Raw genomic sequence first — 17,820 nt, 5'->3', positions numbered from 1 at the left:
GACTGAACCCAAGTTGCTGGAGCTGTGAAGTAACTGCGTTAACTGCTGCATTGCTGGTGATGTGGAGCATCAGTAAAAACAAAAGTTAGGTTTAGGAAATATAGTAAAACGTTGATTTAACATATATATTGTGGAGGGCAACAGAGAGCTGATGTTTTGAGTTGAGACCCTTCATCTGGGCCAGTTTAAATAATCAATCAAAGCTAATACAAGTGGGTCAATAATCTTAATATTAATTGGATAAATCAAATTCTCAAAAATACTTTGGAGGATTAGTTTATAGACAGAACTGGAGACAGTTTTCTGAAAGAATGAACCAACTGAAGTGCAGGCTGCGTTAGATTTCACCTTCTGTATGAAGGCACAATGAAATACTGTACTAAGCTGTGGTAAGGGACTTTCTAGGCAAAAGTGTATGCTACAATTTTGTACACAGTTCATGAGAGATCCAAATCACACAGATTAGATTCTGCCATTTAAAAACACTGATTACATAGGAATGCAGGGTGAATTAGATTAAAAGATCGCCGAGAGATAAACATTGGCAAGCGTTCAGGAAATATTTCAGATTTCTTGTGAGAAAAGTGGTAACTAAGAGGCTGAGGGATAAAATTAGACTGGGCAGTCCTCCACCCGGAGGTCAATGCTCACCCGGCAACTGCACCGAGTCCCAGCGTGGCCGTGTTATCTCCTGCCCTGCGGCAGCCGACTGTCCTCACACTGTCCCAGTGGGGTCAGGGGTCCCACACTGTCCCAGTGGGGTCAGTGGTCTCACACTCTGGTAGTATCTTTCTGCTCCAGGGAATGGTATTCCAAAATCTCAGTACCCCGGCTCTCTCTAAAGGTGGCACTAGGGTTAACAGTCGCTGCTGCATTATGTGCGAGGTTAAACAAGAAATATATAGGCTTTAAGTGAATTGTAATCGATGGCCCACAACACAACTCTGAGATTAGCAGTGATCTGTGGTTTGCTTGTGCCACTGCGCACTTATAAAATGTTTTCTGCCTTTTTAAATGGTTATTTATTTATAATCTTTTGTGGCTGCCAGACAGTAACTGGGAGTGTCCCTGCATTGAATGAGACTGTTGGGAATTGTAAGGACTTCCCTTGAGAAAGTAAATATGTGTAGGAGTCTCCAAGGGTGTGTCTGTATTTGCAGGGGATTCCAGGCAGTGTATCAGTATTCACTGGGGAAGCCTCTAGGTCAGAGTTGCCAACAGCATTCTCTGGTTTATCAATTAATAGATTGTAGGTGGGTCTTGTGGGCAGGTGCCACAATGAGGCCCAATTGTACAACACAAGATCCCTGGAGCAACAGCACAACGCAACGAGCCTTGACCTGTTGACTGAAATTCAATTAAAAAATGTGACTACCAAAATCTAAAGGCAATGCTCCTAGAAATTCAGAAAGAAACAAAAATTTGCTACAGAAAATGTACTAGTGCATGCATTGCTGTGACAGAGTGATGACATGGATGTATTGGACTGAATGGTCTACTCCTGTGCTGGAACTTTTCATAATAAATGCTGAGCATTTTCTTCGGTAATCTAGCACTTCACACTCCTCTAACAGGCAGACCTGTATACATTCCTCTCTGATGACCCTCCGAAATAACTGCCAGGATTTCATCAAGGAGGTCCTCGGGTTCATGTGGAAATGCCCATCTCGAACAGGAGCAAAAGCTGGTTTGGAGGTTGGGGCAGAATCGGTAATTCAATGCATGTTACAGTCATAGTGTCAGATTGAGCTACAGAACAGTCACAGCCACTTTGGCTCACCAAGCCCACACTATCAAGACATCAACTACATGTTAATCCTGACCTAACCCATTTTATTCACTCCACACTCCATAAGTCACCCTTAGTTTCCACCACTCACCCGGGGCTATTAACAGTGGTCGATTAAACTACCAAACCATGTATTTGGGAAATGGGAGGAAAGCGGAGCACCTGGGAGAAACCCATAGGGTCAATGGAGAACATGAAAACTCTACATAAGCAGCACCCAAGATCAGGATTGAACCCAGTTCTCTGACTATGAGGCAGTGGTTCTAATGCATTACTGTGCCATTCTGACCTACTGATGTTCTATCATTAATATCGTGGGGCATCTGATGTGGATGGCCTGCGGTGAGTGAAGTGCAGGAGACAGCTGTTGCCAGGAGCCAAGTGTCAAGGGACAGTAGTTTCCAAGTGTTCAAGAAGGAACTGCAGATGCTGGACGATCGAAGGTACACAAAACTGCTGGAGAAACTCAGCGGGTGCAGCAGCATCTATGGAGCGAAGGAAATAGGCGACGTTTCGGGCCGAAACCCTTCTTCAGACTGATGGGGGGTGGGGGGGAGAAGGAAGGAAAAAGGGAGGAGGAGGAGCCCGAGGGCGGGGGGATGGGAGGAGACAGCTCGAGGGTTAAGGAAGGGGAGGAGCCAGCAAGGGCTAGCAAAACTGGGAGAATTCAACGTTTATCATCGTTACTTTTTTGCATATCTTTCACTCATTGTTCTTTATCTCTCCACATTCTTGCTATTGAGGGAGAGCAGTGTAGGGTCACAAGGTTAATTCCCGGGGTGGCGGGAATGTCATATGCTGAGCGAATGGAGCCGCTGGACTTGTATACTCTGGAATTTAGAAGGATGAGAGGATATCTTAGTGAAACATATAAGATTATTAAGGGTTTGGACGTGCTAGAGGCAGAAAACATGTTCCCTATGTTGGGGGAGTCCAGAACCAGGGGCCACAGTTTAAGAATAAGGGGTAAGCCGTTTAGAACGGAGATGAGGAAACACTTTTTCACACAGAGAGTTGTGAGTCTGTGGAATTCTCTGCCTCAGACGGCATTGGAGGCCAATTCTCTACTTTCAAGAGAGAGTTAGATAGAGCTCTTAAAAATAGCGGAGTCAGGGGATATGGGAAGAACGAGCGGGGTACTGAATGTGGATGATCAGCCATGATCACATTGAATGGCGGTGCTGGCTCAAAGGGCCGAATGGCCTACTCTTGCACCTATTGTCTAATACCCTCTATATCTCTCATTTCCCATATCCCTAACCATTCTGAAGAATGGACTCGACCCAAACATTCATCCATTCCTTCCCTCCAGTGATCCTGCCGGTCCCACTGAGTTACTCCAACTTTTTGTGTCTCATCTTCGTGCACAACCCTAATCCTACCTCAACAATGGACTGCTTCATGCACTACCATGGACTTGTTTTCTAATTGCATACTTTGCACTAATGTCTTTTTTTTGCAAAGCTTTTTCTCTTCACTTTCTTGCAGAATCCAGGTGTGATTTATGTATGATTTATGTTTTTGTGTGTTCTCTGAGTCTATGCTGCTGCAAGCAAGAGTTTAATTGTGTACCTCACTGTACTTGTGCAAGTAGGTCCGCCTGGACTTGACTGATCTCCCGGTTGTTAAACACTTTAATTCCCATTCTCATTCCCTCGCTGACCTTTCTGTCCTTTATGAGAGTGAGGCTAAACGCAAATTGGAGGAACAGCATCTCATATTTCGCTCGGGCAGCTTACAACCCAGCGGTATGAAAATTGATTTCTCTAACTTCAAGTAACCCCTGCATTCCCTCTCCCCCCATCCCTCCTCCACCCAAGTCACACCAGCTTTATGTTCTCGCCTAGCCACAGCTAACAATGACCTGTTACCTTTATCATTGTTACTTTTTTTACATAATTCATTTGTTCTATATCTCTCTACTACATCATCGTCTATATCTCTAGTTTCACTTTCCTGTAACTTTCATTCAGGGTCACGACCTGAAATGTCACCCATTCCTTCTCTCCAGTGATGCTGCCTGTCCCGCTGAGTTACTCCAGCATTTTGTGTCTATCTTTGATTTAAACCAGCATCTGAGGTTCCTTCCTACACAATGGAAAAGGTCAGTCTGATGGCAGTTAGAGAGGATTCATTGGTTAAATTTCAGTGCATGCCTGACCTTCCATCTGAGGCACATGGTACAAAGACTGCCCCACCTGATGCTGCAACCCATGGCTTGGTAATTGTAGCCTAGCGCACATTGGTGGTGACGCAACAGGTGGAGAAACTTACCAGAAAATCATCATACACTGGTTTTTCTAGATTTTTTGGAATGTGTCAGTGTTTAACGAGTATATTTCGAGTATAAATGTACAACAATTCGATGGAAATGTCCACGTCTGTATTTTATGTTAACTTGGAGAGTGCTACTGTTCTTGTAAGACATTAAAGGAATGGTTTAAGTTTTATTTACTGAGTGTCTTGGAAACATTACAGGATTTACAAAGAATCTCGGCAGAGGATCAGTGCCCAGAATAGTTTCAAAGCCAATGGTTTATATAATAGCGCAGCCAAACAACCTTTTGTTTAATTGGAAAGGGGGTGGAGAAAGGAAATGCAAGGAGAATCCTCACAGACTTTAAATGTTATTATAAATAGCCGGTGTTCCTAATACCTCTTCATAATTGTTCATAAACCTCTCTAATATTTCAGCTTTTCCACTGTGGTCTTCCATTGCACTGTGTTACATTCTGTGGCCCCATACAGAGCTGCCTTTGATGTCCAGTTGTAGTGGTCGGATGGCACTAGTTGTAAAGTAGAAATTAAGTAGCCAAAGAGATGATGCTTTTTTTAATCTCTTGCCCAGTCCTTCATGATTCTGTATTTTGAGCTCCTTATAGCTTTATAGTTCTATTTTACTGAGTAGTCTTGTGTTATTATGTTTAAAGCATGGATTACCTTTCTATTGATGTGGTTCTTATGCTGGGTGTTCATGTACTTTTGCTCTGTAGGTATAACCTGGGGGAAGGTGGTGGCCCTCTATGCTGTAGCTGGTGGATTAGCCATCGACTGTGTGAAGCAGGGACAGCATGCCATGGTGCACACAATCGTCGATTGCTTGGGAGAGTTCGTCCGGAAAACGCTGGTGACGTGGTTAAGGAGACGGGGTGGATGGGTAAGAGACCATCTGTTTAGCAAGGTTCAATATGTGTAACTGCATTGCTCCAGTATCTGAATGAATGTACATAGCGTCATGCTCTGGTTAAGCCATCAAACTAGTAAACCAAACACTGACAATGCTGAATTCAAATTCAAATGCTCCCTTGTTAATCTTTGATGTACCTCGGTACTCCGATATAGCCTCTTGCATTTAATTGTTCCAACATTGGTGTTTGCACCTACAATTTCCGACACTCTGAACTCTAGAACAGCTGCCATAAACCACTACCTTCATTCCTTTCATTTATTCAAGCCTGCCTTATTGCCCACAATTTTGGTCACCCTTTCAGAAAGTTTCATGTGGCTTCATACCAAAATTAGTTTGATGATATTCTTGTAAAATGGCTTTGGTAAGTTACTGTAGAAACAAGTAACTGCAGACGCTGGTTTACAAAAAAAGACACAATATGCTGGAGTAACTCAGTGTGTCAGGCAGCATCTCTGGAAAACAGGTGACATTTCAAGTCTGAAGAAGGGCTCTGTCCCGAAATGTCATCTATCCACGTTCTCCAGAGATGCCGCCTGACCGGCTGAGTTACTCCAGCACTTTGTGACTTTTTTTCTGTAAGTTATAGTTCTTGTTAACACAAAGAGTAGAACTTTGCAAATTTGTAACCATGTCCAATTCCTTGTCATCATCTCAAACCTGTTTTATATACATCAATTAAATTATTTAGTTATCCAAAGCTTAAACAAAAAAGCGGCATGTTACTTGTATTGTACATAATGAGACAGAATAAAATATTTTCCAAAAGATTTCAGAAGCTGTGGTCAAATGGATTTGGTCAGGTAGTGCAAAAATAATTCTCATCTGTTTTAATCCTAGGCTGACATAACAAAATCTGTGGTTAACAACGATCCCAGTATCCGCAACCATTGGCTCATCTCTGCCATCTGTACCTGTGGACACTTCCTCAAAGCGATTTTCTTCTTCCTCCTGCGAGAGCGATGATTCTGCCTGGGATTTTGTGGTCCTTTACATAATTCCCGTACTTAATGTGATACAAAACTCGCAGCATGCCTGATATACCGTCTTGACTGAACGGAATTTCTGCCGTTGCTGGACTGGAGTAAGAACCATTCAGAGAGATCGGGCAAATGGGGTACATTTAGCTAAACATAATTAGACTAGAATTCTACAGATTGCCCCATGTTGTCTAAATTTCTGGACACAAGGGGAGGAAGGATAGATAAGGAGGAGATTGCAGCAAATGAAATATTTACAGTGCCCGCCATAATGTTTGGGACAAAGACCCATCATTTATTTATTTGCTTCTACTCCGCAATTTGAGATTTATAATAGGAACAAAATCACATGTGGTTAAAGTGCACATTGTGCAGACTTTATTGTGCAGAGTATTTTTATACATTTTGGTTTCACCATGTAGAAATTACAGATGTGTTTATACATAGTCCCACCCATTTCAGGGCACCATAATGTTTGGGACACATAGCTTCACATGTGTTTGTGATTGCTCAGGTATGTTTAACTGTATCTTTAATGCAGATATAAGAGAGTTCTCGGCACCTAGTCTTTCCTCCAGACCTTCCATCATCTTTGGAAACTTCTATTACTGTTTATCAACATGAGGACCAAAGTTGTGCCAATGAAAGTCATAGAAACCATTATGAGTGAGAAACAAGAATAAAACTGTTAAGAGACATTAGCCAAACCTTACCAAAATGAACTGTTTGGAACATCATTAAGAAGAGAGAGCACTGATGAGCTTACTAATCGCAAAGGGACTGGCAGGCCAAGGAAGACCCCCACAGCTGTAGACATAAGAATTCTCTCTATAATATAGAAAAATCCCCAAACACCTGTCCAACAAATCAGAAACACTCTTCAGGACTCAGGTGTGGATTTGTCAATGACCACTGTCCGCAGAAGACTTCATGAACAGAAATACATAAGCTGCACTGCAAGATGCAAACCACTGGTTATCCGCAAAAATAGGATGGCCAGGTTACAGTTTGCCAAGAAGTACTTAATAGAGCAACCACAGATCTGGAAAAAGGTCTTGCGGACAGATGAGACGAAGATTAACTTATATGAAAGTGATGGCAAGATCAAAGTATAGAGGAGAGAAGGAACTGCCCAAGATCAAAAGCATACCACCTCATCTGTGAAACACGGTTATGGCCTGGGCATGTATGGCTGCTGAAGGTACTGGCTCACTTATCTTCATTGATGACACAACTGCTGATGGTAGTAGCATAATGAATTCTGAAGTGTATAGACACATTCTATCTGCTCAAGTTCAAACAAATGCCTCAAAACTCATTGGCTGGCAGTTCATTCTACAGCAAGACAATGATCTCAAACATTCTGCTAAAGCACCAAATAAGTTTTTCAAAGTTAAAACATGGTCAATCCATGAGTGGCCAAGTCAATCACCCGATCTGAACCCAATTGAGCATGCTGAAGAGAAAACTGAAGGCAATTAGCCTCCAAAACAAGCATAAGCTAAAGATGGCTGCAATACAGGCCTGGCAGAGCATCACCAGAGCAGACACCCCACAACTGGTGATGTCCATGAATTTCAGACTTCAAGCATGCAAAAGATATGCAACAAAATACTAAACATGACTACTTTCATTTACATGACATTGTTGTGTCCCAAACATTATGGTGCCCTGAAATGGGAGGATTATATATAAACACTGCTGTAATCTCTACATGTCAAAACCAAAATGTATTACAAATCTCAAATTGTGGAGTACAGAGGCAGATAAATAAAATATGGGCCTTTGTCCCAAACATAATAGAGGGCACTGTCCACCCACTAGAGCAGCCTAAATGACAAATTAACAATAGCCATGAATGAGGTATAATTTTTTTTTAAAGTCACCATTTCTATGGTTTCCTCGTGGATTCTACAAATTAGCTGCACAACAATGAATTTTTGCTAGTACCTGTACTACAAAAATCCAACTTAAGGCTGATTTAAAATACAAAATGAACAGGAATTTTCAGATTGGCGAACAGTTGGCTGAAATTTGATGAGACCATTTCATGGTAAAAAATATCATTAGCTGCATAAAGTACAGTTTCTTTTAGTTTAGAGATACAGTGCGGAAACAGGCCCTTTGGCCCACCGGGTCCGCGCCGACCAGCGATCCCTCACATTAACACTATCCTACACACACTAGGGACAATTTTTACATTTTCCAAGCCAATTTACCGACTTACCTGTACGTCTTTGGAGTGTGGGAGGAAACCGAAGATCTCGGAGAAAGCCCACGCAGGTCACGGGGAGAAGGTACAAACACCGTACAGACAGCACCCGTAGTCGGGATCGAACCCGGGTTCGCTGTAAGGCAGCAACTCTACCGCTGCGCCACCGTGATGCCCGGTTTATTCATGTAAAGGCCTATCTGTGCTAGAATCTTTCCAGCACAAACCTTCAGATAAATGCATGACTCCATCTAAGGTACTTTTGCTTATTTTTTCTTGATTAATTATTGCATTTTCGGCAATTCTACCTTATATTTTAAAATCCTCTTCAAAAATACCTATGGCCACATTTTAAATTACTCGATACGAAGTTAATAATGATCGTAGGATTGAATTTAGACTCTGAAGAACTAAAAAACTGAAAAAGAAACACATATGAAGCTGGAAGTACTTAGCACACCAGGTAGCAGGAAAGGAGTTAGTTCCAGATTACTCTCCACAGGTGGTGCTTCACCTACTGATTATTTCTAACACTTTGTGTAGACATTCCATGGCTGCTCAGCTGATCCTCGTACAAAAACTTAGTCTTAGCTTGCTTTCACGCATGAAAAGGGGGTGTTTAAGCCTCCTACATGGTTGTCAGGATTCAGAAATTCTGACGCACATCAGCCTTATGGCTATAGATTATTGTTCAGCATGAAAGTCGGTGATGCTCCTCCAAAGATGGTGATGTTTATAAACAAAATCAACATGGAGCGAGTCAGAGTTCCTGAGTAGAATGTGGGATTTTAAAATATACTCCCTGAATGAGAAGTTAGGTGGTGTAATTGCTCCAATCTCCACTATAATGGTCTAGCGTGGCCCCAAGAAGCCTGCAACCCTTTCTTGACCACATTCATTTTAAGCACCGATAGCAACAACACAGCAGGCTGAAATTCCAAGCCTACTTACTTACTCCTGTTCAAATCAGGGCCATGGCCTAATATGGAAAGCTAAAGCAAACACAGACTTTCTGAACTTGTGTCCTTAAGCATTATAATGAGGGAGGCTGACGTAATCTACAGGGAGAAAATAAAGATTTAGTTCCGATTTATCAGTGAAGTCAGCAATGGAATGATTTTTTCACCCAAAATAAAGTGGGACGTGGCCTTATATAAAATCCATGCATATGTCCAGGATGATCATGCTGAATAATTATTCTGAGAAGGACCGTGAGCTCTCTCAAACAGTTCTCCATGAAAAAAATAATCCATTGAGGTGTTTAGAACATTGTAATTATTTAACCAGGAAGTAGCACTGACTTGAAACAAGCCATAGCCACACAATTGACCAAAAAATTATAATATGTCTTTAAAATCGGAAATAACTACAAGGGAGTCACTCAATTATAGGAAATCAAAGATTTGAGTTCAACAGGTGAGGTAAGAGTGGCGATCCTTGATGTCAAGGCAGCTTTAGATTGATAAAGGAGAACTGAAGTCAATGGACTTTTCAGTGGTAGGAATTAAATCTCATACAATGGAAGGTTGTGGTTGCTGGGGTCACCCAACCCAGCCCTAGAGCTTTACTGAAGGAGTTCCTCAAGGTAACTATCCTCAATCCATTTTTTGCTGCTTCATCAATGACTCACAAGATCAGAAGTAAGGAAGTTCACTAATGATTGCCCAATTTTCAATTGATTCTGAACCTAGAGAAGGAAATGGACAAGAATCAGGCGTGGTCTGACGTTTACGCCCCACAGCCATCTTCAACAGTCGAGAATCTATCCGTCTACCCTTGATATTCAACATATTACCATCGCCAAATTCCCCCATCAACTTTTTTCAGAAACAATTGAATCTGTCTCCAGAGACTGGGTATTCTGTGTCAAGTGACATCCCAAAATCTTTCCATCATTTACAGGCACAAGTCGAGCAGAATAAATGCTTTCCTAATGAGTGCAACTCCCAACAACACACAAGCTTGACATCACCCTGGACAAAGCAGCTTGTTATATTGGCACTGTACACCACAGATGTATATTTGTCTGCAGGGTATGCCATCTACTAAATATTCACCAGTTACCTAATAGTTGAACAGCACCTTCCAACCCATGACCTCAAACACCAAGAGCAAGGGCAGTAGGGACATTGGAACACCAACATTTACAGCTTCCTTCCCAGTCACACATAATGTCGACGCTTCTAATATCACTGATTGAAAACCTATAACTCCTACCCTAATTAACAGTGTGGGACTAACTTCACAATAAGGTTACCACCATTTAGGGAAGAACAAAATACTGGACTTGCCAGTGATGCCCACCCCCTGGAAAATTAAATTAAATAACATTCAAGTCAGTGAAATCTATAGAATAAAATTCTGGAAACAATGCAAAAAGCTGTAACCGCATAGTGCATGTGCGTAAAGGCAGTGAGCAGTACATTATCAGTTGTGTTCAGGCTAAAGCTAGTCGTCAATTTTCTTAACAAATAGGTTGATCTACCAAAAGAATGAGACAATGCAAGCTATTAATAGTACATGCACTTTTATAACAATCAATGTAGATTCACCACAAATAAAAAACCTGTTAAGAATATATTTCTTACAATATGCAAGAAAATATGCATCAAAGCTTTGAACTGGGAATTAATTTTTTTAACCTCGCATTAGGGTTAACATAAAATGCACTCACACCAGGCCTCATATACATGGCCTAATGCTGGAAAGCTGTTGACTTCTGGGTAGGACACCAGGTTCTGGCAAGTCACACTTGTGAAATGTTACAGGAGTCGAGTTGAAACTGGGAGGAACAATCTTTGCAGCTGGGGCAGTAATTACAGGGTTAACTGGCTTAAAGACAAGTCTAGTCAGCAAAAGCTAAAACTGGGAACATATTTACATATTATCCTTACATACTAACTATCTCTTAACTATCCATAATTCATGTAACACTGGTAAACTTTAAGTACTTTGTCTTTGGATTGTTTTTGTGACTAATCAGGTTTAAAATCCATGTTGTGTTTTATCTGTACTCTTGTACACACCCCATAGTGCTACGTGAATTGGGGTAATATTGACTTTATTAATAAAGAGTACTGATCAAACTACTCTGTTTCCCGAGTCCACAAATATACAGCAAAAGTAAAGCATTGGTTGCCCTTACACTGGCTGGCATCTGAGGAATACTTTCCATTATAGCAGCTAAGTTGCAGGGAGCGTCATGGGCCCACTTACCTTGAAGGACCTCTGCTCGCTACACGGGTGCTGTTCTGCCTTCGTCTGGCATGAGGATGGCTGCAGCCTCTCCATTTAGGTAAAGCTATCCCGATTTTCAAATAAGACTTGTAAATTCCCCCTGAAAGTGCCTCAAACACCTACTCTAGTGAGCCAATAATATGATGGCCTGAAGGAACCCAGCAGGAATGGGATGATAATGTGGAACTGTAACCGACACATGCCTCTTGCCAGGAGGATCATTTAAATGAAATATCTGTGAAGACGACCTGGACAATCCAATGCCTGTGGCAACCCATGAAGTCCACCGGATAATTCCCCATGTTATCAGTTGAATGTTCTGTTTATGATGTAGCCCCCACAACAAATATTCCAAACCAAAAGAAACTGAATTTGGGAGCTGTCAATATATAAAATTCAAGGGCAGTGATAGGAAAGGATGGCCTTTCCCCTATCCCTGCATGCCAACTTTGTGCTTCATTTACAAGGAGCCATAGATCCCTTTATACTGCACAATTTTGGAATTCTGCTTTGTTTAAATAATAATTGGCTTTTTCATTCTTCCTTCCAGCGTGAAAAATTTAATGCTGTGCAATACCCAAATGCCAACTTTTGGCCACTCATTTAATCTATGCATACTAACTCTCTGCACCTGTTTTTATGATATTGGTAAATCTGACTACAGTACACTTACACTTAACTCAACAGAACAATCCCTGTGACACTCCACTGATTGCCAATCTGAAATCACCCATCATCATGTTGAATTGGACCTTCACTCTGAAGCGCTCCAAAACGACCACAACGATGATTCTTCGTCACACCCTCTTGTGTAGGAGAGGATATGCTTTCCCTTGAACTTGCTTCCCTACATCTCACAAGGGGAGGATCATCCAAAAGAAAATAAAGTGATAAAGACTGTTAAGGAAAAGGTAGTTGATGTATTATGTAAAATGAAGACTGGGAATACATAACCTGGCTTTACAGCAATCTTGTCGGGTCATGATTAGAACTGCTAATGGTTGTTTTTGGGGAAAATATTTAGGCTCAGGTTTAATTTCCCAGCTACCTCCCCAAGTTTCTTACACCATTCATTTGGATCCTTTTTTAAAATCTAAACTGGGAAAACTCCTATAATCCACTCTGGTTCAGTCCTGGTTCATAAGCTACCTTTGTCACACCAGGATCTACTTCCCCTTTAGATTTGCAGGGCTAGCTGGAAAATATATTGTACTACTATGTAACATCTAAAAGAGGGAAGTCTAAGCAATGTAGTATTCATTGAAATAACATGCAATAGAATTTAAGGTAGACACAAAATGCTGGAGTAACTCAGCGGGACATGCAGCATCTCTGAAGAGAAGGAATGGGTGACGTTTTGGGTCGAGACCCTTGCCTGATCGACACCAAAGTTTCTAGCGTGTTGGATTAATGTAGTTTTACAGGTTGTCTTTCCATTTACCAATCTTTGTTCCATGTCTTCACCCACTACTGGCCTCTGCCTTGATTTAGCACTGACAGACTTTTGAGGCACTGAATTCCAGGCTGTAGAGAAATGTTTCCATTCATTGCTGGAAAGCCTCAGCTCCAAATGTAGCATTTATGCCTGTGATCCTGGATTGGTGGTACAGATTCTATCCAATCCATTTGTCATCTTAAATACTTCAGATTGTTCTTCAAGCTTCTAAACTCATAAGACAAAAGGAATATAACCAGATTAATGCAGCCCACTTTAATAAATGTAAACCTTTCACCCCTGGTATCTCATTTGCATCTGGCAAACACTGATAGAGCACGATCAAGGGTCCATTTACTAAGAGTAGCAATCTTTTGAAATCCATTTTTCGAAAAGGAAAATAAAACTGCAGATGTAGCAGGTATACCTCTTTGTGGGTGGGTGGGTGGCGGGGAATGTCCTTTCAGAGGGCAGCAGTAGCACTATGACTGGTTTCAGCCTCAGCACAGAAGAATGAAGTCAGAGTGATGTGATAGGAGACTCAATAGGTAACGGGACAGATGAGGAGATTCTGTGTCTGTAAACGAGACGCCAGGATCGGTGTGTAGTGTCTGAGGTGCCAGCGTCAAGGATGTCTGCAAGTGCCCGCAGAACATTCTCAGGGGGGAAGAGGGAACTACCAGAGGTCATAGTGCACATTGATAATAATAAAACAAGTAAACAAATGGATGGGGTCATGCAGTGAGATATAGGAAGTTAGGAAAGAGATTAAAATGCAAAAACTCAGATAGTCATTTCTGCATTACAAAAGGTCTAATGAGGGCAGAAATAGCAGGATAGATCAGGCGAATGCTTGTCTGAGGAGCTGGTGCAGGGGGCAAATATTCAGGTTCTTGGATCATTGGGAATCACTTCTGGGGCAGAGGTGGCCTATACAAGAGGAACAGATTGGACCTGACCTGCAGAGGGACAAATATCCTGGGAGGGCGATTTGCTAGTGCTACTCACGAGGGATTACACTAGATTGACAAGGGGTTGGATCCCAGAGCTGAAACAAGAGTGATGAGTATTTGGGACAAATACAGCCATGAAAGAGAGCAAAATTAGTAGACAAGACAGCCAGAAGCACAGCAAAGTCAGGTGTTTTAACCTGCATTTATTTCAAGGCAATAGTATGAAGAGTTAATGCCCGAAAAGTCTGGACATGGTTTGGCTTGGGGGACTGGGATATTGCAGCCATTGCAGAAACATGGCTTAGAGAATGAATACATATATATATATATATATAATATATAAATGTAGATATATTTATAAATACGACATGGATGTAAATGTAGACAGATTGGTTAGTATGTTTGCAGATGACACCAAGATTGCTGATATTGTGGATTTTGGAAGGCTGTCAAAGTATAGTGGGATATAGATCAGCTACAGAAATGGGCAGAGGAATGGCAGATGGAGTTGTATCTGAATAAATGCGAGGCATTGCACTTTGGGAGGTTGAATGCACAAGAAAAGTATACAATTAATGATATAAAGTTTTATTTTGATACACACACACACATGTTCCTGTACAGTACTGCTCAATGTTCCAGGATACAGACTCTACAGGTGGCAAGAGGAGTGGGGGTGCTTTTTTGATGAGAGAGAACATAAAAGCGTTCAGAGGATATTCTTGGATGGGTGGACTTTGTTAAATATGTCCAAGAAAGCTTCCTTAATCAACGTGTCAGGGGCCAAACTAGAGGGTGCAACCCTGGACCTCCTCGTAGGAAATGAGGTGGGACAAGTTACTGAGTGAGAGTAGGAAAGCACTTTGGGACCAGTGACTATAAGTGTATTATTTTTTAAATACTATGGAGAAAGCTAGGATTGATCAATATTAAGGTTCTAAATTGGGGTAAGATTAATTTTGGAGGCATTCGGTGGCAACTTGCAGAGATTGATTTGGTGAGACAATTTGCAGATGAGGGAAAGTCTGGCACTCAAGTGGGTTGCAATGGGAAGACCATAGCGGCAGCGTGTTCCCGCCTGGGTGAAGAGGAAGGCTGGCATGTTACAGAACCCTGGATAACAAAGATACTGAGGCCCAGTCAGGACGAAGAAAAATACGTAAATCAGGTTAAGGCAGTCCGGATCAAACAAATTCCTCGATGAGTACAAAATGTGTAGAAGTAAACTTCAGAGGGACATAGATGAATAAAAGAAGGGCAATAGATGGATCTGATAGGCAAGGTAATGATTCAGCATTCAAAAGTACAAATTGCACATTTATTTACACAGTAAAGGATAAATCGTCATTAATTTTGCTGACAGTTCAAGCTCTGAATTTTTCATTTAAGCATATCTTGCAATCCTGTCTTTAATGCCAACCTGACACCACTACATCAGCAGCACCCCCATAAGGACCAGTTCAGTTTAAGAAAAAAGTCTGTCTCTACTAGACGTCACAACTGCTGAACATATCACTTTACATTGGTGACAGTAAACATCACCTTCAAAGCATCGTAAACATCTCATGGATTAAAAAGAAACTTACTATTAGGGTGCCAAATGAAGCCTCAGAACTTATTATTCATTTTCAAGTTTGCAGTAAATGATGCATCGGTGAGCTGGTTTCCTCAAAAGATCACCTCCTTATAGCGCCTTGCTCAAACTGCACTTGCTCTATTGTGTGCAGGTCTGGTCTTCCTACACTTGGATGGAAATAATAGCGATAGAGGGTGTGCAGCAAAAGGTACACCAGGTTGATTCCCAGAATAGGTGGCACTGGTGTCCAGAAGTGCAGTGAAATTGTCCTATGAAAGAAAATTAAGCAGACTGACTTCACACTCTCCAGAGTTTCTCATTAAAGCATCTAATGAGGTTAACTGGGTGGATTAGTGCTAGTGTTTCCTCTGACTAGGATGGCAGGAGCCTTAGTCTCAGAACAAGAGGTTGGCCAGTCAGTACTGAGATGAGAGCAACTTCTTCATCATTCTGCTTGGTAAGGCTGAGGTGCCAATAATACAATCAACCTAGAGTAGATGTTTTGGGGGCAGTGGAGTTTAGTTGCTAAGCACGAGTATGTTCTGAGTGCAATACAAGCTCCTCATTTGGAGATGCTGTATGGGACTTAAAACACAAGATAGCCAGAAGAAACATCTAATGAAGCTCGCTTTAGAGTGTCAGATGGGATCTAGCAGCATGGGACTGCCAGATATTCCCAAATTATCTCTAGATCACCTGAATTTTAACTATTCAATAAAAGGAACACAAATCGTTTTTGTCCTGGAAGACAAAACAAATACATTGGCCAGATATCCCTGCTTGTTGCAACTTGCCACCAAGTCAATGAAAGGCTGCTGCAATCTTTCAAAGCCTGTCCCTGCTGAAGGATGATGTGCTAATACATGAAACATTCAATATTTTGAAAAAGGGTCACAAAGAACAGTTTGCTATTTCTACTGAACATAGTGTTATGGTCAAACAATCAATTACCAATCTCCAAAAGTAAAATCTTCAACTTCCACCTTAAGTCCTTAAGTTTAGCACAATGAGGCCGCAGTTGTATCTTGTAAACATGATACATAATATACAGTTTAGGTGCAGCGTGTGTAGGTTATATGGAGATGCTGCAATAGAGGTTGATTATCAGTTGCCATGAAAACGGTTTGCTCCAACTTCCCGTCCTTTAAGAGTCTGAATGTCCGTGAAATCTGAAAGTAAAAGCACAAATCAAGGAAAGGAGTTGACAGGAGACACAAGAAACTGCAGATGTCGTACTCCAGCCCTTAACTCTGCTCCACACCTTCCCCTCACCTCTTTCTATCAGCTATTGGATCTCTACTCTAACAGTTAGAAGAAGGGCCCTGATCCAAAACGGGCCCTTCCACTGATGCTGCCCGACCTACTAAGTTCCTCCAGCAATTTGCTTTTATTTTAAAGGTTGTGAACTACAAGAATACAATAAAAATAGAGATTGAAGAATATTTGTTTCGTGCTAAATGACAGCAATCAAAAGCTATTCCATACGAAATGAAAATCACAAATGCTGCCTGACATGCCGAGTTACTCCAGTACTTTGTGTTTTGACCATAACTAAAAGATGAACCCACCATCATAACAATTCTGAACTTTACCTCCATCTTTCAGTTGCCTTTGCCATGACAATAACAGCTACATTTCAAAATCATGAATGTTTAATACATTGTGGAACTAAACTGCAGAGGTCAACTCAGTTCCATTGCAAGCTTCAATGGGGAACCTTCACTCAGCATTCTGCTTTAATGAACGAGGTGTTCAACTAAGCAGAGTGTTACATAACAAAGTCAAGACTTAGTGGATCTAGACTAGAGATGCAAGCAGTTTATTCACATGCGTGTGGGGAAACAGCATGCGGGCATTTCCACCGAGTTACAAGTAGTCAAGGCTTTAAGGTTATAAATACATTTATCAAGGGCCAGTTCACCAAGGAAGGGGAAGACAGACAGAGTGATTATGATATGAGATTCTGTGGGGACAGACAGGTGATTCTGTGGCCACAAGCAGGACTTTAGGATTGTGTGCTGCTTCCCTCTGGCCAGGTCCAGGGCATCCAAGGTCGACTGCAGAACATACTACGGGGGGGGGGGGGGGGGGGGGGGGGGGGGGAGGAGCTGCCAGAAATCATTGTGCATGATGGCGTAATGCAACATCCTACAAATAATAACTTGGCTACATCTTTGAATAGTTTAGCTTTTGGAAATGATCACTCACCGATGCGTACTGTCGGGGGACTTTTTTGAACTAGTCATAATGAAAAGGCAAAAAGGTTCAACATAGGACATCCCAGGGTAGCAATCTCCCGATTACTACTGGTGCCAAGTACGGGTAAGGGTAGGGATGGGAAGATAGGACGGATGAATGGGTGACTGACGAGTTGGTGCAGGGGACAGGAATTCAGATTTTTGGATCAATGGGATCTCTTCTAGAAGTGGGACAGGTTGAACTGGAGCAGGG

General features: G+C 41.7%; 2 protein-coding genes across 2 annotated transcripts in view; one reads left to right on the top strand and one right to left on the bottom strand.

The window, feature by feature from the left end:
• boka (BCL2 family apoptosis regulator BOK a) overlaps positions 1-11,257 on the top strand; it is a 38,000-nt gene extending 26,743 nt beyond the window's left edge. Inside the window, exons 4-5 of the mRNA XM_055645941.1 lie at positions 4,783-4,946; positions 5,817-11,257. Coding sequence (XP_055501916.1) covers positions 4,783-4,946; positions 5,817-5,942 — 290 coding nt within the window. The 3' untranslated portion in view covers positions 5,943-11,257. The remainder of the gene's footprint in view (positions 1-4,782; positions 4,947-5,816) is intronic.
• A 3,108-nt stretch (positions 11,258-14,365) lies between these two features.
• The window catches only part of thap4 (THAP domain containing 4), a 38,963-nt gene continuing 35,508 nt past the window's right edge, over positions 14,366-17,820 (bottom strand). Inside the window, exon 5 of the mRNA XM_055645940.1 lies at positions 14,366-16,538. Coding sequence (XP_055501915.1) covers positions 16,422-16,538 — 117 coding nt within the window. The 3' untranslated portion in view covers positions 14,366-16,421. The remainder of the gene's footprint in view (positions 16,539-17,820) is intronic.

Source organism: Leucoraja erinacea, chromosome 14 (genome assembly GCF_028641065.1).
Source record: "Leucoraja erinacea ecotype New England chromosome 14, Leri_hhj_1, whole genome shotgun sequence".
Classification (NCBI taxonomy): Eukaryota; Metazoa; Chordata; class Chondrichthyes; order Rajiformes; family Rajidae; genus Leucoraja; species Leucoraja erinaceus.
Note: the sequence above shows the minus strand (reverse complement) of the source record. Positions and strands in the feature narration are given on the sequence as shown.